The following is a 20,285-nucleotide window of genomic DNA, read 5'->3' on the forward strand; positions in this document are numbered from 1 at the left end:
AGCCTTAAATAACATTTCCAAAGGCTGGTTAAAGAAAGCAAATGTGTTCAGAGGTGAAACTAGAAGTTTGGTTTTAGACAGTTGTCTTTCCTATATATACATTAGAACGAACATAGACTTCAGTGGTATATAGGACTAATTGATGGATTAATTCTTTAGTATTTTTGTTTTATTTATTTACTCTTTCTTTTTTCAAGCTTTACAATGTATTGGGTTTGCTTTTTTTTTTTTTTTTTTTTTTTTAATTTGTTTATTTGACAGAGCGAGATCACAAATAGGCAGAAAGGCAGGCCAGAAGCAGGCTGAGCAGAGAGCCCAATGCGGGGCTCGATCACAGGACCCTGGGATCATGACCTGAGCCGAAGGCAGAGGCTTTAACCCACTGAGCCACCCAGGCGCCACCCCTATAGTGTATTGTTTTAAAAAGTAAAATAAGTTTATGGTAAAAAAAAATGTGGCATAAATAAAGACTATAGATTGAAATGTCTTCCTCTCATCCTAATACATTTCCTAGTTCCGTTTCCAAGAAGGAACCTTTGTTGTTGGTAGTTTCTTGTACAATCTTCCTGAGTTCAATAACCCAGCCTCAAGCTATGTCTCTTTCCTTCCCCCACAACCTTTTACTTTTAAACGCAAATGATAACATACTATACATTGGTGGGGTTTTTTTGTACTGTCTAGATTATTACATGTGAGTACTTACGTACTTTAGTCTTCTTAATGCTTCTATAGTGTTTCGTTCTTTCTTTACACACAAAATGTATGTTTAAGAGAATTAGAAAATAGAGAATAGCACCTCTCATTTCTCAGCCCCAGCTAAGTTCCAGTCTCATCATCCAGAACTGTTCCCACCTCTTCTCTTCTCTATTCCTAGAACACATTTGTATCTGCCAACTAGCCTTTATGCTTCTGGGCACTTGGGAAGCCAGTAAAGGCCTGGTAATTGAATCCTTGAGAAATAGGTACATTCTAGCTAGGGTTTTAGCCTTCTACCTCCTACTTGCACACCATTCTGAAAGAAGAGATACTTGGTGGTCCATTTGGAACACTTATTTACATATGGAGAAATATGGTAATTAGCGGCAGATTTTGAGCCATTCAGCTTTTTAGGACAAACCCAAACTTACTCTCTGGTCCAAACTCTTATCCCCTTTCCTGAATACTGTAGAATAATAAAAACTTAAAATTATAGTATCTATTAAAAAAAAAATCTTAGGGATGCTTAGGGGGCTGTCAGTTAAGCATCAAGTCATGATCCCAGGGTCCTAGGATTGAGCCCATGTTGGGCTTTCTGCTCAGCAGGGAGCCTGGTTCTCCCTCTGCCTGCCACTCCTTCTGCTTGTGTCCGCTCGCTCGCTCTCCCTCTGACAAATAAAATCTTTTTTTTTTTTAAGATTTTATTTATTTATTTGACAGACAGAGATCACAAGTAGGCAGAGAGAGAGGAGGAAGCAGGCTCCCTGCTTAGTGAGAAGCCTGCTTCACCCTCTCCCACTCTCCTTCTTATGTTCCCTGTCTTGCTGTGTCTCTCTCTATGTCAAATAAATAAAAATTTATTAAAAAAAAAAAAAGGACCTGCCTGTAACTGGAAAATAGTATGGCATTTCCTCAGAAAGTTGAAAATAGAGCTACCCTAACCCCCAGCATTTGCACTACTGGGTATTTATCCAAAGGATACAAACACAGTGATCTGAAAGGGCACCTACACCCCAGTGTTTATATTAGTAATGTCCACAATGGCCAAACTATGGAAAGAGCCCAGATGTCCATCAAGAGATGAATGGATAAGAAAGGAGTGGTATAGCTATATAATGGAATACTACTCAGCCATCAAAAAAATTGAAATCTTGCCATTTGCAGCTATGTGGATGGAACCAGAGGTATTAATGCTAAATAAAATAAGTCAGTCAGAGAAAGGCAATATATAAGCTCACTCATATGTGGAATTTAAGAAACAAAACAGAGGACCATAGGGGAAGTGAGGGAAAAATAAGACAAAATCAGAGAGGGAGACAAACCATAGGAGGCTCTTAATCATAGGAAATGAACTAAGGGTTGCTGGAGGGGCGGTGGGTGGGTGGGAGGGTAGGGTAAGTGGTGGTAGACATTAAGGGAGGGGACGTGATGCAATGAGCACTGGGTGTTATATAAGACATGATCACTGAACTCTACCTCTGAAACTAATAATACACTATATGTTAATTTGAAAAAAAGACATGGCTGTAGAGAGATGCATACAAATTAATTTGGAGATAGGATAGAGGCACAAAAACTGAGCGAGTCAAAAAGAGCCTTACCAGAGATGCGGCATTTAAGGATTAATAAGTTTTCAGTAGGTAGACCAGAATGGATGAAAGGAATCCAAAGCAGAAAGAGGCAGATAAAAGCTGGAGGCAGAAAGGTGAATTGTGTGTGGACACCATAAGTCAGTTGGCAGAGCTGGAGCACATGATATGTGGGAAGGACTGTCCAGTACAAAGATGACAGGCACAGTAGCCCGCTGTTGCTGGTTGTATGGTTGTTGTTAAAGGATCTGTGCATTCTGATGTGAGGAATAAGATTTCTCATTTTGAGTATTTGTTCTGAAGGTTATCTTTAACTTTGGGGTACTGTGGATTTTTCAAGACTTAACTCTGTCCTCATTTTTTTTTTTTTAAGGTTTTATTTATTTGGGCACTTGGGTGGCTCTGTCAGATGAGCCTCTGCCTTCAGCTTAGGTCATGATCTCAAGGTCCTAGGATCGAGCCTTGCATTGGGCTCCCTGCTCCGTGGGGAGTCTGCTTCTCCCTCTGCCTCTGCCTGCTGCTTCCCCTACTTGTGCTCGCTTGCTCTATCAAATAAATAAAATCTTAAAAAAAAAAAAAAGATTTTGTTTATTTGAGAGAGAGAGCATGAGCAAAGGGGAGGAAGAGAGAGAGGAGCAGACTCCCCACTGAGCAGGAAGCCCGACTTGGGGCTCAGTCCCAGGACCCTTAGATCATGACCTGAGCTGAAAGCAGAAACTTAACTGACTGAGACACCCAGGTGTCCCTCTTTTTTTTTTTTTTTTTAAAGATTTATTTATTTGAGAGAGAGTAAGCATGTGTGATAGTTGCGGGGAGGGGCAGCGGGAGAGAATCTCAAGCAGACTCCCCGCAGAGTCTAACACAGAGCTTGATCTCACAATCCTGAGATCATGACTTGAGCTGAAACCAAGAGTCAGATGCTTAACTGACTAACCCACCCTGGTGTCTCATCCTCATCTTTGACCTGGGAAGTCACTTAACCTTTCTAACCCTCAGTTTCTTTATCTGTATCGGTATCAAATTCTTTTATAGGATTATAGTGAAGATTACATGAAACAATTATGGAGGGGGTATGGGAGGATGGGGTATTTAATTGCCTATTTTTTACTGAAGTCGTAATACCTGTAATATACTGAGCAGGACCAACTACCAAATGTAGGATCCATATAGTGCTGGCTGCTTGTCTTTTGGGTGAAAAATTTTTTTTCTTCAATTTCCACTAGGTTTACTTCTTTTTTCCTTCCTCCTTCCTTTCTAAACTTGAAATACTATGCATAAGGCCTCTGAACTACCACCTCTAGTCATAGTCCTTTTTCCTCTTCTCTGGGTGTATCCACTGAAACTGGTTGTGTGCCAAGAACTTTTTTTTTTTTTTAAGATTTTACTTATTTATTTAATATTTTACTTACTTACTTGAGAGATAGAATGAGAGAGAGAGCATGGTGGAGGGGGTCAGAGGGAGAAGCAGACTCCCTGCAAAGCAGGAAGCCCAATGCAGGACTCGATCCTGGGACTCCAGGATCATGACCTGAGCTGAAGGCAGTGGCTCAACCAACTGAGCCACCCAGGTGCCCCAAGCCAAGACCTTTTATGTTAATTTAAAATGTACTGTAATAGCTGCTACGTTTTTGAAAGTAAATGATACACTCTGTTTTATACTGAAACTTAGCTTGCTTTTCTGCTTAACCTTATATTCATGAGATTTGTTCAGGCTAATGCTGTTCTTTTAAACAACTATATGGTGTTCAGCATATGAATGGATCATAGCCATTGAGTATTGTAGGTTGTTTATGTACACTTACTTTTACTACAGTCCTGAATAAAGTGTATTTTACATACCTTCTCTACTAATGCACATGTGTACTTCCAAGGTAGACGAAGTCTCAAGATAATATCGTTTGGCCATAAGGTGTGCTTCCCTGGTTTCTTCAGGGCTTTGCAACACTGCTAACTTCATGTAACCATAATCAGTTCTCAGCCAACCTCCTTTCGATGTTTGAACACTCCATCCCTTTATTTTTTGTAGTCTCTATTACAAGTCAAGTATGTAGCACATATTTGAGGAAGTCTGGGAAAGCTTTGTTATTTTTTAGCTGTTTGGTCTCTGGAACCCATGGTCTTTGTCAGTATAGAGAGACACTTATCAATATTGTAACCAGAAAAGTTGGCAAAGGTAAAAGGTAAATTTGATGCCTTTAAGAAGTGGCTCTGATAATGTCCAAATTAATAATTTCTACTTTTGTTTTATGATGAAATAATCAGAAATCTTAATTTTTCTGTTTTGTACAGCTCAAAACAAAATAGTAGTGATTTTATATCCAGACTTCTTAGTAATAATTTTCTACCTTTTTAATTTTTTTTTAAAGATTTTATCTATTTGGCAGAGAGAGAACGAGAGCAGTTAACACAAGCAGGGGAGTGGGAGAAGGAGAGGCAGGCTTCCTGCAGAACAGGGAGTCTGATGCGGGGCTCGACTCCAGGACCCTGGGATCATGACCTGAGTCGAAAGTAGACGCTTAATGGCTGAGCCACCCAAGCGTCCCTCTACCTTTTTTTCTGGATGAACATTAATAATCAGAAATCTCAGTTTTTTTGATTTTGTATAACTTAAAACAGAGTACTGGTGAAAGAATTGAAATAATGATGCTAAAGCAATAGGGTGTCCGTGAAAATCACGTGGAAAAATACCCATCTGTGATGAGCTTTAAGCCTTCTTTGCATATTATGAAATTGAAAATGACCCATTGTATTCTGATGGAGCTTGCTGTGAGACTAAAGGTAATGGTAGTTTTTATTTCCGTGAGAGGAACTATAATCTATCTGAGGGAATGCTTTCAGTCCAAGACCACTAATTCTTATCTTCTTTGTAGGAAGAGAGAAAATTTTCAAAGACTGTGCAAGGGAAGGTGCAGAGCAGTTATCTACACTCACTTCTGGAAATCGGAGAGCTGCTGAAAAAAAGACTGGAGACCACAAAGAAACTAAAAATTTAAGGAAGTGGGAACCACAGGCACCAGTGACTCTATACCAGAAAATGTATCATCTTCCCAGGCAAAAGCTCCATCTGGTTGACCATCATTTTAATCCAGAACTTCCTCATAAAATGCATGAAGGACTTTGATTGTGAATTAATTTTTTAGGTATTAAATGTATACAATTGATTAAATTATTGTATATAAATCAGAAGCAGGACCCTCATGTGGGTTTGACCACTTTTTATACATGTTCATATGCATATGGCAGCCACAAGAGAACCCCACTTTTCTTCTTTCCTCCCATCACCAGAAACATCTGGTGGGTGGGTGGGGGTCCTATAAAAGCAGCAATAGAAGTTAAGCATAAAGCATTGACCTCAGAGCAGCTGAATGGCCCTACCATTATCATAGTGGGTGTTTGGTCTGGTCCTTGAGCCTTAGGAAGCAGAAAGCAGAAGTAGGGGGACCATGACTGGGAGCAGGCCCTCTTTCCACATTAGTTCAGTTTTGAGGCTTCCTCAGCTGCTTGGCTCCCACAGAACCCAAAGCAGGTACCCAAAGGGCCTCAGATGAAATTTGGCATAAGCACCTGTCACTGAAGAGCGCCACTCAGATGACCATAGGCACTCATTTTTTGGCTTAATAGTCCAGTAGCCAAGAAATCCCCATCCTAGCTCCTGTGAGAGTTAAATCACAGATAGGCTTGTGTTAACTTACACCATATGGAAGGGAAAGCAGTGCAGACCACTTATGAGCCTGCTAAGGACTAGCTTGCTGTCTTTCATCCACCTTTAGGAAAGATGGGAATCACTGTTTTAAAGAGACGTGTACATAATTTATGCAGGCAAGTCTGATACCAATGTCATTGGTTTTGTGAGATATATATATATATGTATATGCTTTTACATATATATTTTTCAAGCACACAAACACACACGTGTGTGTGTGTTTGTGTGCTTGAAAATAAAGATTTAATACTTTAGTGTTTTTTAAGTGGGGGGTTTGGGGAGGAAGGAAGGAATGTATATTATGGACTTAACTTAGGTTTTAAGTTTTAGGCTGGCAAAAGAAATGTTATCCATTGGGTTTGACGTTTGGTCTGCTTTCTTCAAACTTGAGAATTACACCAGGATGGTGTTTACATTGTTCACCTGGAGCTCCCTATGACTATAGCTTCAGAGGTTGATCTAACAGAAAAGATAACATTGCTCTTGAAAACGTTATACAGTTTATACAGTTGCTTTGATACCTTTTTGTGTTTGAATCTGTGCTTCTGTTTTTGGTTTTCATTACTCAAACACCATTAAAGTTAGTAATTCTGTAAGAGCAAAGATACGAGTTTGATGAGAAAATTCAAGCATCTGATGGAGGGTTGATTGGTCTTAAAGACCTTACAGTTCCTTGTCTACTCACTTCTCCAGTGAAATGTGATACTTTTTTCTTTTAAAAGGAAACAAAAGAGCGCTTGGAAAATCTCTGTATTCAAAACAATTGCATTTTGTCCCTTCATCGTGACTTTCTTAGATTCACAGTTTGATAGAGTGATTAGTAACTGCTTGAACTTCCAAGGAAAATTTTAAGAAAATTACTATTATCTGTTCAAAATAAGACTTGCTGGAAATCCTGGTCCATCAAGTAATTCCAAGAAGTTATTTTTTAGTGTAAGTTGTTATCCACAGCCATCATACCCCGTCCGAAAAGGAAGAACTGCCTTGAACAAGATGAATTGAAAATTCTAATTAATTCCAAATCTAATTTAATGACAACATAATTTCATAAAACTATTGCCTATTTAGATGGAACTTGGTGTGTGTATGAGGGTGGGGGTATGTGTGTATGGCATGTGTTCTTGAAATGATGTTTCTCTGAATATCCAAAAATACTGTACATAGAAATGCTCTATGAAACAAGTCTTCAGCTGACCATGGTCAATCTAGCATATGTGTGCTCAGTGAGCTGGCTTTGGTCCTCAGGGACAGTGCTTGACTCCAGTGGTCTACCTAACTAGTCTTTTGCCTAGGGACACCCAGGACCTCTCCTGGTTTTAGTGACAAATAATGTTAGGACGTGAGGTTATGCTTCCTTTGTTACTTGCTGACTTTCCTACTAAATGTAGCATTTCAATTAGATCCAACCTCTTACATTTTGAGAGAATTGTAAAAAGAATGAAATTATGCAGAGATGCCCAATATCTTTTATTGATCTGTTCTTTTGGAAACCGTTATGCACTATAAATTGTGTACAGTTTAAAATTTTATATATATATACACATATATATATAAAATTTACATGAGTAAAAAGCACCCTCCAGCAATTGTATGTCATTGGTATTTGAAGAGAATTCCCAAATAACCCATTGCTGCTGCTGCTGTTTTTGGTTTGTGTGGGTTTTTTTTTGTTGTTGTTGTGTTTGTTTTTGTGTGGTAAATTGATATTTAAAAAAAAAAAAGAAAGAAAAACACGACTACTGTTTACAGACTGAAAAATTACTGCTTTTTATACTACTGAGATCCTAAGTTAAGATTCTCCAAAGCAAACATTTGGTTTAAATCATTTATCTGATGTGGATAAAGCATATAGAAATTTTTAGTGTTCTTCACATAATGGAAAATGTACAAATGCCTAGCTGTGTTGCCCATCAATTTTGTATATTTTCATAATTTTAATTGTTCAAAATTGCATTATATTTTGCAATCACTATGTTCAACCTGGATTTGTCTTTCATTTAAACTTTTAATATAAAAAGGGGTTTCAATGTATCTATGGCCTTGTTATTGAAACTCTTCCTACTTATTTGATATCATTTATTAATATGGGAAGTATATATTCTTCCTTCTTCAGAACTTAGTGAAACGTACATAGCCAATTAAATTAGATGGGTTGATTTATTTATTTATTTTAGATTTTTAAAATTTATTTGACAGAGATCACAAGCGGGCAGAGAGGCAGGCAGAGACAGAGAGGGAAGCAGGCTCCCCACCGAGCAGAGAGCCCAATGTGGGGCTCATGCCAGGACCCTGAGATCATGACCTGAGCCAAAGGCAGAGGCTTAACCCACTGAGCCAACCAGGCGCCCCTAGGTGGGTTGATTTACATAAACCCTTCCATTTTAAGTTGGGATTTCTGCCTGGGTCATTTCTGTTTGGATTCATAGAAGCCACACCTTTTAAATGAGGTAATTTATCTCAATTTTGTACTGAGTGTTATATTCCCTGGCAAAATTGTATTTATGAATTTAAAATTTTTATCCCAAGGCCACTAGTCTTTTTTTTTTTTTTTTGCCTTTTAAAAAATTTTTTTATATAAACATGTAATGTATTATTAGCCCCAGGGACTAGTCTTTTTGAAAGTAGTACCTCACATGCTAGCATTCGTGAATTCAACATACGTGCATTGGATGCTTCTTTACACTTTAGACTCTGCGGTAAATAAGAGCACACATCCTAGTTAGTGGCCCAGGTGGGGGAAGAGAGAACACAAACATTAGTTTGCAAGTCTGTTTTAGGGTGCATGCTAACCGGGGTCCACAAGCAGTGTCATCTGACCTGATTGACAGCAACTGAGAAAGGAACCAAAGTGCAGAGGCCTCACAGTAGGAACTACTGGGTATGTTCCAGTGACTCACAAAAAAGGGCTCAAGTGTCTGGGCTTAACGGAGTGGAAAGGGGGAAGTAAACGGGTGTGTGTGTGTATGTGTGCACGCGCAATCAGGACTTTATAGATGGCGAAGGAAGGAGCTTTCTAAATGTAGTGGGAAGTTGCTGGAGGATTTCAGGCAGACTGATGATATGATTAACCCAAGAGTACTTGGGCCCACAGGCTGAGATCACACACTGACAGTACGGTGGAAAGAGGAGCTCCTAGTTTCCTTTCTGTCCTATACTATTAAATGCCTTTGTGTGGGCCCTGAGATGTTGGTTTCTGTCTGGGACTCCATCACATCATTCTTTTTCCGTTAACAAAAGATGGATACTTGGATATACCTCAATACACCTCACCACCTTTTTTTTTTTTTTAAAGATTTATTACAGCGTGTGTGTGTGCATGTGCACAGGGAAGAAACAGGGAGAGAGAGAGAATCCCAAGTTGGCTCCCTGCCGAGCGCGAGCCTGATGTGGGGCTTGATCTTGACCCCGAGATCACAACCTATGCCAAATCCAAGAGTCGGCAGCTCAAATGCCATTTTTAATCTTCCTCAAAATCTTCAGGTTTATACTCTGTTCCATTTTTGGATGCTATCACTGCCTTGATGCAGACATGTATTTCATAGTAACAAGTAGAAGGTAAGCAACCATGAGCCAAATGCTTATAAAAATTTATGGGGTACCTATATACCAGTTTATACATGGAAGCAGTGCTCTCTTGCAACCTCCAGCTTCCACATATCCTAGTAAAAGTGGGTCCCTGACAAGGTACTATTTCACATATGAGAAGAGAAGTTACTGCAGGTCAGGCTATCACCTAAGACTACCTAGCAAGGTAAAGATTAGGGAAGATTCAAACTCTAAAGCATTGATGAAGCGAGTTGAAATCTAGACCACCCCCAACTCACCATCTCACATTCTTAGTAGTCTTGATGGCTATATTCGTATTCCCAGACTCTGCCTTATTTATTATCAATCAATCTTTCCTGAACTAATTCTGATGCAACTTTTTTTGGTGGCACCAATTGCCAAGGATTAATTTAGGTAACTTATAAGTTCCTCAGAATGAGTTTCTTCATCTTGGATCCAGGGTCTTATTTGCCTCGGGTTATCTACAGATTCCCTAGAAATTGTATTTGTTTGATTCTGGGAAGCCAGTCCATAGCCTTCCTCATAGTCTGATTAGCAGCACCTGAGCCACAATATTGTCTAATTAATATATATAATATACTATATATTAATATATAGTATATAATATATTATACATAATATTATATATAAGTGTCAGGGAGGATTTAATTTTATGTGGCTTATGCAAATCACTTCAGACTCTAGAGGGCCCATCTTTAATGAAAAATATTTGCTATAAAAAGAGCCTCTGATAGGATACTCTAGCCCTGCCTAATGGCTCTTCAAGACCCTAGGCTTATAAATAATAATACTCAGCCTGGACTCATCCAATTAAGACCCACTGATGTGCTGCCACCTTTTCTTTCCCAGCTGACAGGATCACATTCAGGGACTGTGGATGCATGTGGTTTGAAGAGTTCTTTCCCTACTTGCCATTTGTCTTACTGTATTTCCCATTAGGACAGTGACTGCTTAGTTCTTTGGAAGTGAATCTGTTTTATACAGATGAGAAAAAACCAGAACAGCTAAAGCAAGTGTATCTTGCTAAAGCAAGTGAGAAGCATCCAGAAAGATCTTCCGAAATTTTCATAATGAGTAGGGGAAATAATTAAATGTATACAGTTACATCCTCTTAAATGTTGAGAGTACTTATGCTGGTTACCGGCAGGAGTTTAGGTCTGAACATTTTTTTTTTTTAAGATTTTATTTATCCATTGGCAGGGAGAGAGGCAGAGAGAGAGAGAGAGAATGAATCTCAAAGCGGACTCCACCCTGAGCACGGAATCCAACACGGGGCTCCATCCTATGACCCTGAGATCATGACCTGAACTGAAATCCAGTCAGACGCTCAACCTACTGACCTACCCAGGTGCCCCTGAACCTTTTACTTAGTTGAACTGTGAGTTTAAGCTATCACAGTTGTTTTTGTTTTCAGTGAATTTACCAATCTGGCTGAAATGGAGGAACACAAACAAGTTAAGGTTTGACTTGCTAACTCTGTTCAAGTTTCTGTGGCCTTAATAATAAATATTTCAGGGGCGCCTGGGTGGCTCAGTGGTTTAGGCCACTGCCTTCGGCTCAGGTCATGATCTCAGGGTCCTGGGATCGAGTCCCGCATCGGGCTCTCTGCTCGGCAGGGAGCCTGCTTCCCTCTCACTCTCTCTGCTTGCCTCTCTGCCTACTTGTGATCTCTCTCTGTCAAATAAATAAAATCTTTAAAAATAATAATAATAATAATAAATATTTCAGAAGCTGCACTTTGGTATTTCCAAGTTGTTAAATATGAAAAGTGAAGGTTATCAAGAACCTTACCATTGCAGGTAATTGCCCATTGCTCCTGAAAACAGATTTGAGTTAGTACAATGGTCTCCCACTCTGCTTCTTTAATGTTGGTACTTACAGTGACAAAGTAGCTTAGATGGAAAATCCCTTTTTAAAAAAACTTTCAAATCAGACCAAATTGTATCATTTAGCTATCTAAATCCAACTAAAAAAAAAAAAACTGATTTTATTAATAAAACTAAGAATTTGCTCTATGTGTGTTTTTTTTTTAAAGATTTTATTTATTTATTTGACAGAGAGCCCAAGTAAGCAGAGCAGCAGGCAGAGGGAAAGAGAGAAACAGGCTCTCTGCTGAGCAGGGAGCCCAGTGCGGGGCTCCATCCCAGGACCCTGGAATCATGACCTGAGCATGCCGCTTAACCAACTGAGCCACCCAGTTACCCCTGCTTTACGTTTTTTAATGGAGTATGGAAAATGATACATTGAGCTCCCTTAATGTTGCCATTCCACAGGCGCCTGGGTGGCTCAGTCACTTAGGTATCTGCCTTGGCTCAGGTTGTGATCCTGGGGTCCTGGGATCGAGCCCCACATTGGGCTCCCTGCTCAGCGGGTAGCATGCTTCTCCCTCTCTGTCTGTTGCTCCCTGTTTGTGCTGTCAAATAAATAAATCAAATCTTTAAAAAAAAAAAAAAATGTTGCCATTCCACTTTTAAGGACCAGAAAAAGGACAATGCATTTTGCCACCCACAATCAGTCCACTGGAGTTTGGACACCGGTGGAAAGTAATAAAGGCAGACCTTGAACTGGGACCAGTTTCTACAGTGTTACAAGAATAGTCAATTACCCTGGTAGAGTGGAGTGCATACCAGCTCAGATTAAAAAATAAATTCAAAGGCAAAAGCAGGTCACAGGCCAAAGTATAGTTTGTGAAAGAAAACTGAATGGCTTCAGGTCCTTTTAACCAAAACACAGAAACTTTAATTGGGTCAGAATAACACCTGTCAAGGACCTGGGCAGTACACTCCTCTTTATAGCACCAACTCCTTCTGAGGGGGAATTTCACAAGCCATCTGGTTAAGTGCTCTGGTTATACAAAGACTGGCTATAGTGATGTCCCAAGCACGGTCATATCAGCTTCAGTGTGCGGCCATGCTCAGATCTCTGGCTTAGTGCCACTTTAACCACCACTCTCATAACCCAGGTCTCTCACAGTCGGCAGGTAACTCTCCCCTCCCCACCCCCACCAAGCCCTGGAAAACACCCGGAGTGCCTTTTTACAGCTCCTCCTTTTCGGCCCCCTTCTTCTGGAAAGCAGTCAAGATGTTTAAGCTCTTCTGGAGCTCTTCCTTCTTCCCATCACTCATCTTGTTCTTCTCAATCAGCTTGGTGATCCGGGTCATTTCTGACGCTGGGAAGTCCTCACCTTGGTCTAAGACCTTCCCCATGATCTTCAGGTACTGCTCAGCCCACTTCTTCTCAGTCTCCTTCACATTTGCAAGGTTGTCCTGCCCCTGCTTCAAGAGGGCCCGGCGGGCCTCCACACCTGAGGCCCTGATGAACTCCCCAGCAAGGGCGTCATAAGTAGGCAGGCAACCAGGCATACCTAGGTAGACTCCTTGCCCCTTTAGCCAGCGCTGGATGGCTCCAACCTTAACAGCCCCACTATACAGGACTGGGTTCTCAAAGTCCCCGTCCCGAAAGAGGTAGAAGACTGGGTAGTTCTCTTTGTCCAGCTTGTATTTCTCACTCAGCTCCATATTCAGCTTATCGCCATAATCTGTGAACAGAAATCAGGTATGAGGAGCAAGACCACGAGGAATGCAGGGCAGGAGATGGCTGTGAGGGCTATCTGAGCTGACAGCAAGGATTCTGGTTGTGTAGACATCCCTCTTCTGCTGCTTCCCAGACGTGCGGCATTAGTCAGGTCATTTAACCTCTCTGAACTTCACTTTCATCATCTGAAAAATGGGTACTCTTCTGAATGTTTATTCTAGTCCACTATGTGCCAGGTTCTGTTCTGAGTGCTACAGATCTAGTTATGATTAAGAGTTTACAACTTCTCTGACCTCAAGGAGCTTATATTCTTTTAAGGGTAAGAAGAGAGATGGTAAACAAACATACATGATCAGTACCAAAAAGATAAAAATAAAATGGGAGTGATGTGACAGTAGGTAAGAAGGCCTACTCTGGGCGGTCATGGAAGGCCTTTCTGCGGAGATGACATGAGCTGAAGGACTGGAAGTTTCAAGGAGCCAGACATGTGATAATCTGGGAAGAATGTCTCAGGTAGGAAGGACTGAAAGAGCCAAAGCTCTGAGGCAGGAATAAGCTGGGGGGATTGAAGGCTTGCAAGGGCCGTTCTGGCTGGAGCTTAGTGAGCGAGGGCAACATGTGATAGGTAACAGGCAGCGTCTCTACCACATGTGAGGTGTTTAGGAGGACCCCGTGAGGAGAAAAGTGCACTTAACCTGGAGAGTTCAGGGCAATATGTGGCATTTGCTATGTACTTCCTAACAAGCAGTAGCAGTTGCAAGGACTAATGTTGTGACAGCAGGTTTCTTATACCGGGCCAAAAAGAAAGGGCCAAGGCCGCCTATTACAGGATAGTAGTACAGGAAGTGGGGGTTCCAATCCTCATTCTGCCACTTCAGACTGTACGGTCTTGAGCAAGGTACTCTCGGCATGAAGCACAGGGGTCACAGTACTTTCTTCCTAGAGTTGTCACAAGGATAAGATACATGGATAACACTTGGCACAGTGGCCTGGCACACGGTACATGTTTGATAATGTCAGCTGCTACTCTTCTTTTTCTAAAAATTCCCAAGGGAGTGGATTTGCGGCTGAGTCAGAACTGACTGACTGCCCTGGAAAAGTGCGGGAACTATCACTGCCCAGGATCAGACTCTCAAGCTAGCCAAGGAACCGGGGCATCCCTGCTGGAAGGAAGCGGAGAGAGGGAAGAACCCACTGGACTTGAGAATAAATACTAAGGTGGCGTTCTGGATGGGCCGCTTAGTTCCTTGAGCTTCAGTTTTCCTCAAGTATAAACATGGAGAACATGTGCCTCACATTTTAGGCAGCGTTCAAGGGAAGATGTAAAGTGCACTGTCAACCACCACATGTTGGCAACTATTATTATTAGAGTGGTCATTGTGGTTGAGAATGGTCCTTGATTTAGTGGCAGCTCTGACAGATTTGAGTTAAAGCCACAATCCAATCGTTTTCGTAAAAAAACAGCTGAAAAGAAGCTGGAGAAGTGACTATGGAGACCCTAGGAACCATAATACCTCCTCCTCTGACTATAGTCCCCTGCAAGGAGAGCTCCAGATTCTCACAGTAAGTTTCACGTCAGTGTGGGGTGGAGGGTAAAGGATGGGGGATCCCTTTCCCTTGCACCTGCAAGGATGAACTGAGGTTCTGTGGTATCAGATCTGCTCAAGCTAAGCCTGTCACCAGTTCCCCAAGGCCATGACTTCATTTACACTCCCGCGTGGCTTAGACAGAACGGTGTTGGGTATCCCACCTACAAGGAGGGAAATGATTCCTAGCTTCCTCCCCTTCTGCCCTCCAGTCAGGTTGGACTTGTCCATACCTGAGATCCCCACCACTGCCACCAAAAGATCATCGCTGGAGGCCGAGTTTTCAGCCAGACGCTTGAACTCATCCTGTTTCTCACCGTAGGGGTACTGGGTGTCGAACTTCACCAAGACGAACTTGCTTTTGGGAATGACCTGAGGGCATAGAGAGCTGAGCAAGTCCAGGATTCCAGGGACCTTTGGGGCTAATTCCCTTTCGCAAGGGACCCCTGTTTAAGAAACAGAGTGGAAACCATGCCTGCAAGGGTGATAAGTGCTGACACACTAATACTCATTCGTTGACCCACTGAATCATTTAACATTTTATTGATGTTGGGTACCCCATTAGGTACTGGTTCATAGTAATCAAAGACATTTACAACCCTGCTTAGAATAAACAAAGCTGCAGACGTATTAAGGCCTTCCCTTCCAGTGACCTTTTCAGTAAGATTCAGGGAACCCTTAGAAAACACTACATTGGCCCCATGGCATGCCCATCATCCCAGAGGGCCTTTCTCAGTAAACAGTGAACCAGAAATCTGACAAAAACCAACCAACCAACCAACCATTTGTAAAAAGGTTGGCACCCATGGAGGTGTTTTGGCTAGGGAGCCCAGAGGCTCAACTCTGCAGTTTCAGGGTTCACAAAAAGTTGCTGAGAGGCAGGCTTATTAGGACAATGTCCCCTCCCTGACCACAGTTCCCTTTGTCTAGGTCTCCGGGTCCTAAACTGTCAGGGTCAAGACCTTTATTTCAATTGTGGTAAAATTCTCATCACACAACATTTACCATTTTAACGTGTACAATACAGTGAAATTTAGTCCATTAATAATACTGTGCAATGATCATTAATACCGATTCCATAACATTTTCATACCCTGAAAAGGAATCACATATCCATACACATTTTAAGCAGTCACTTCCCATTCTTCCTTCCCTCTCCAGCCCCTGATAACCACTTATCTGCTTTTTGTCTCTATGATGTCTACTCTGATGGAATCCTACAATACGCAGCCTTTGGTACCTGGCTTCTTTCACTCAGGATCACGCTTTCAAGATTCACCCATGCTGTAGCATGTCTCAGTACTTCATTCCTTTTTGTAGGCAAATAATATTCCACTATATGGATATGCCACATTTTATTTATTTATTCATCAGGTGATGGGACATTTGGGCTGATCCCACCTTTTGGCTATTTGTAAATAGCACTGTTACAAACATTTGCCTACAAATGTTTGTTTGCACCCGTTTTCATTTCTTTGGGGTATATACCTAGGAGTGGAAATGCTGGGTTGTATAGTAATTCTATGATTAAGTTTTAAAGGAATTCCCAAGATCTTTGTTTTGATGGTTTCTCCCAATGCATAGCTTTAGTCTAACAACTGCCCTCTCCTCCTCCTATAACTTTTTTTTTTTTAAAGATTTTATTTACTTATTTGACAGACAGAGATCACAAGTAGGTAGAGAAGCAGGCTCCCTGCTGAGCAGAGAACCCGATGTGGGGCTCGATCCCAGGACCCTGGGATCATGACCCGAGCCAAAGGCAGAGGCTTTAACCCCCTGAGCCACCCAGGCACCCCAACGTTTTGCTTTTCTAATCAAAGTGATCACTTCTTGCCCATTTTTCATCATAGGCAAACACTATCATAATTAAGTCAAGCTGACATCATTCCAGTTGTTAGTCTTTGTTGCTCACTGTGCGTTGATGTCTATTTGGTTTTAGCTTTTAAAAAATATTTAACACTGCCTAGAGACACAAGGAAAGGAGGAGAAGCTATCAGGACAGGCAATTTTTTTTTTTTTTTTAAAGATTTTATTTATTCATTTGACAGAGATCACGGGTAGGCAGAGGCAGGCAGAGAGAGAGGGGGAAGTAGGCTCCCTGCTGAGCAGAGCCCGACGCTGGGCTCGATCCCAGGACCCTGAGATCATGACCTGAGCTGAAGACAGAGCCACCCACTGAGCCACCCAGGCGCCCCAGGACAGGCAATCTTTTAAGTGATCACTGGCCCCCAAAATCTGAGCTCTGGCGGCCTAAAAGCAGGTAAGACTTTTTTTTTTAAGATTTTATTTATTTGGGTGTCTGGGTGACTCAGTTAAGCATCTGCCTTCAGTTCAGGTCATGATCTGAGCTGGGATTGAGCCCCACATCAGGAACCTACTCAGCAGGGAGCCTGCTTTTCCCTCTCCCGCTCCCCCATTTGTGCTTTTTATCTAATTTATCTCTAAAATAAAGTTTTATTTATTTGAGAAAGAGAGAGGGAGAGCACAAGTGGGGGGGGCAGCAAGGGAGAAGCAGGCTCCCCGCTGAGCAGAGAGCCCAATGTGGGGCTGGATCCCAGGACCTCAGGATCGTGACCTGAGCCGAAGGCAGAGGCTTAACTGACTGAGTCACCCAGGTGCCCCACAGGTAAGACTTAAAATATAAACCAGATCACATCCCTCTGGCCTAGCTGTCCTTTTTCAGTTCCACAAACTCATTTCCACCTAGGGCCTTTTCATTTGCTGTCTCTGTTGGCTGGAATACACTTTCCCCAGCTCCTTCCATGGATGTCTATCGTTCAAAGCTAGTTTGAATGTTCCCCCACCCACAATGGAGAGGCCTCCTCCACTCATACCATCCTGGCACTCCTTTATTTCGCCCTCCATCACATTACCCTGCTGTGCTTTCTTCACAGCAATAATCACTCACTAAAATTCTTACCTGCATATTTGTTGTCTGTCCTCTCCACTAGAACGTACACTATGAGTACAAGGACCTGGTCTGACTTGTTGTCTGCTCTATCCCTATTGCCCAAGAGTGCCTGGCATGTAGCAGATGCTCTGAAAATACTTGGAAGACGAACACAACTAGGGTAGGCTATGGTAGCAGATGCTACATATGTCTGGGGGAAAATATTTTAAAAGTACAACACAGGAACCCTATCTTCAAAGAGCCTACATTTGTATTATGGAATAATTAATAATTATATGGTGGTCTAACCCTGAAACAGAACTGAGAGGCCTCCATCTTTTATTCTGCCATTTTAGGCCATCAGCAGAATGGTTTTGAATGGCACACATCTGCACAGTGGACTTTTTCCTTTTCATTAATTAGCCTGTACCTCTTAATTGCTTTAGAAATATGTTTCCTTTCTTTATCCTTAAGGAATCGACTCCACCATATCCTATATTTAGGTAACTTGCTTTCTCAAGATGAAGATGATTTCATCAGTCATTCATCCATTGGATAAAAAGGTACCTATCAAGAGCTAGACACCACTCTACATGAACACAGCAGTAAAAAAAGCAGGCAGGGTCTCTTATTTCTAGTGATGCTTTGTGAAGGGCAAGAAACAAAAGAAGACACTGGAAATTGCTGAAAGACAAAAGCACAGAACAAGGACCCTGGATGTATTACCAGGTAGCTCTCCTTCTGTTCAGTTGGTGATGGAAGAAGATCGAGAAAGGGACTGGAGAAGATATCTGTTCATTCATTCAATATATTATTATTGAGTATCTTCTATGTAACAGGTAACCTGCTAGGTCGTGCAGATGATCACAAAATAGACAAGGCAGTTCTTCATATTCTAGTGTGGGAGATGATAAAATAGACAAGGGGGGAAAAATCAGTGATAAGTGCTCCACAGAAAGACCCAACTAATGTGACTAGCTCTTTTGACAGGGGGAAAAGGAAGTCAAGGAAGGATTCTGAGAAGGTAAGTAATATTTAACCTAAGCCTGAATGATAAGAAGCAACCAGCCTTTCAAAGATTGGGCAAAGAATGTTCTAGTCAGAAGGAACTGCCAGTGCAAAGGGCCCATGTCAGCGAGATGAGCTAGGAATATTCAAAGGACGGAAGACATGTATGGCTGGAGCTGAAGGAATGAAAGGGGGAATGGTCAGGAGAGGAAAGGTTGAGCAGTAAGACCTGCAAGAAGGTTACTGTAATGACAGACAAGACCAGGGCGATACCAATAAAAACAGAGAGGCACCAACAGTGCAAAATTTCCCTCTAAGTCATGCTTGGTCTGTGATGTTACCCCATTCCCCCCTTTTGGGGCTGGGGTGTCATTTTCCCAATAAAGACCCCAAAAGCATAGGGTGCTGTGGGGTATGCCTGACAACCAACCAGCCGTACCTACACTTTTAAATATTTGAATAAACCACAGAGGCCAAATCCAGGACAAGGAAACCTTTTGAGAATAGAGAGTTCAACCGCTTGAGACAGATTTAGAATTCCACTTTTTGGTTTCACTTCCCAGCAATGGGTTCAAATTAAGAAAATAAAACGAATGGGTTCTCTCTCAATGCTTAGTTTGCCCATCTCGTAGGCGAAGTTGAAAGCTGCCAGTGGGTGAAGACAGGTGCCAGAGGAGGGAGCTGGGACTGCATTCAGCCTTCAACATTTCCAACGTCCACTTACCCAGGGGAATCCTTCCACGTCTTGACCCGAGTTTATTCATTTTGTTCCCAGGCCCAAGATATTCCCTACAGAGTTCCCTTATTCTTAACGGTTGCACTTTTCAGGAAGACACAGATCTCTGGACATTGTTTGCGTATTGCAAAGCAGGGTGCACTCCCTGCTCCCTCCAAGGGAGGAGGGGCGCAGAAACGCCAGTTAATAAGCGGGGTTTCCAACCACCTCCCTCACTACCGCCCCACCACAGCCGGGAACACTTGGCGTCCGCCTCGCACCGCCCTCCAGGCCTCCCACTTGGGACTCGAGGATTGGATCTTGCCCGGCACCGCCTTCTCCCCACTGGGTGCAGGGAAGGGGCAGCAAGTTCCCTGGATTGCATCTCTGCTGCTCTTTTACCAAAGAGGAAGTACAAATACTGCAAAGACAAGGGTGCGCGGGGACCCTGGCCTGTGTGTGCCCCATGGTCGCAGGATGGTCCCGACCCAGAGTCCACCGGCCCTTCAGGATGGTTGGAAGCCCTGGGATCGTCGCTACAAACCACCTTCTGCCAGCCCTGCCTCCTTCCCCACGGGTGTGCACCCCTGGGCGCTCAGGCAGCACCTGCGCGCGATTCCCCCACCCCCGTTACCTTGTAGAAAGTGACTGTATCCAGGGGAAGGGCGCCCTTGGTGTGCAGGCCGCTGCCGCCATGCGGAGCGGAGAGGAGCAGAAGAAACAGAAGGGGAAACAGTGGGGAGAGAGAAGCGGCGCGAGGAATGCCGGCAGCCATAACGCCGGAATCTGGCAGTAGGAGCTAGGAAGGCTGTAGTGGAGAAAACGCCGAGTCGTGGGTCACGTGACTTGCAAGGCAGGCTCTGCTGCGCGCACGTGTACACCCTGGGAGGCTCGCGCCGTCCTAAGATGAGAGGGAGGGGCCACGTGAGGGGCGGGGAAATGGGGCTGCCGCGCGCACGCGCGCGCTGGCTCGCTCGACAAAGCTCGCGCAGGCCTA

At 42.7% G+C, this 20,285-nt stretch overlaps 2 protein-coding genes across 2 annotated transcripts in view; one reads left to right on the forward strand and one right to left on the reverse strand.

Annotated features, from left to right (window-relative positions):
• Nucleotides 1–6,647, forward strand: part of LOC123954386 (N-alpha-acetyltransferase 25, NatB auxiliary subunit-like) — a 60,043-nt gene extending 53,396 nt beyond the window's left edge. The window contains exon 24 of the mRNA XM_046025510.1: nt 5,156–6,647. Coding sequence (XP_045881466.1) covers nt 5,156–5,278 — 123 coding nt within the window. The 3' untranslated portion in view covers nt 5,279–6,647. The remainder of the gene's footprint in view (nt 1–5,155) is intronic.
• A 5,621-nt stretch (nt 6,648–12,268) lies between these two features.
• On the reverse strand, nt 12,269–20,194 carry LOC123954552 (endoplasmic reticulum resident protein 29-like). The gene is made up of 3 exons (XM_046025823.1): nt 19,923–20,194; nt 14,909–15,047; nt 12,269–13,093 (listed from the first exon to the last, which is right to left on the reverse strand). Exons 1-3 carry the CDS (start codon nt 20,061–20,063, stop codon nt 12,591–12,593), a joined length of 783 nt encoding a protein of 260 aa, XP_045881779.1. The 5' UTR covers nt 20,064–20,194; the 3' UTR covers nt 12,269–12,590.
• Nucleotides 20,195–20,285: the final 91 nt, after the last annotated feature.

The sequence above is a fragment of the Meles meles genome, chromosome 12 (genome assembly GCF_922984935.1).
Source record: "Meles meles chromosome 12, mMelMel3.1 paternal haplotype, whole genome shotgun sequence".
In the NCBI taxonomy this organism is placed as follows: domain Eukaryota; kingdom Metazoa; phylum Chordata; class Mammalia; order Carnivora; family Mustelidae; genus Meles; species Meles meles.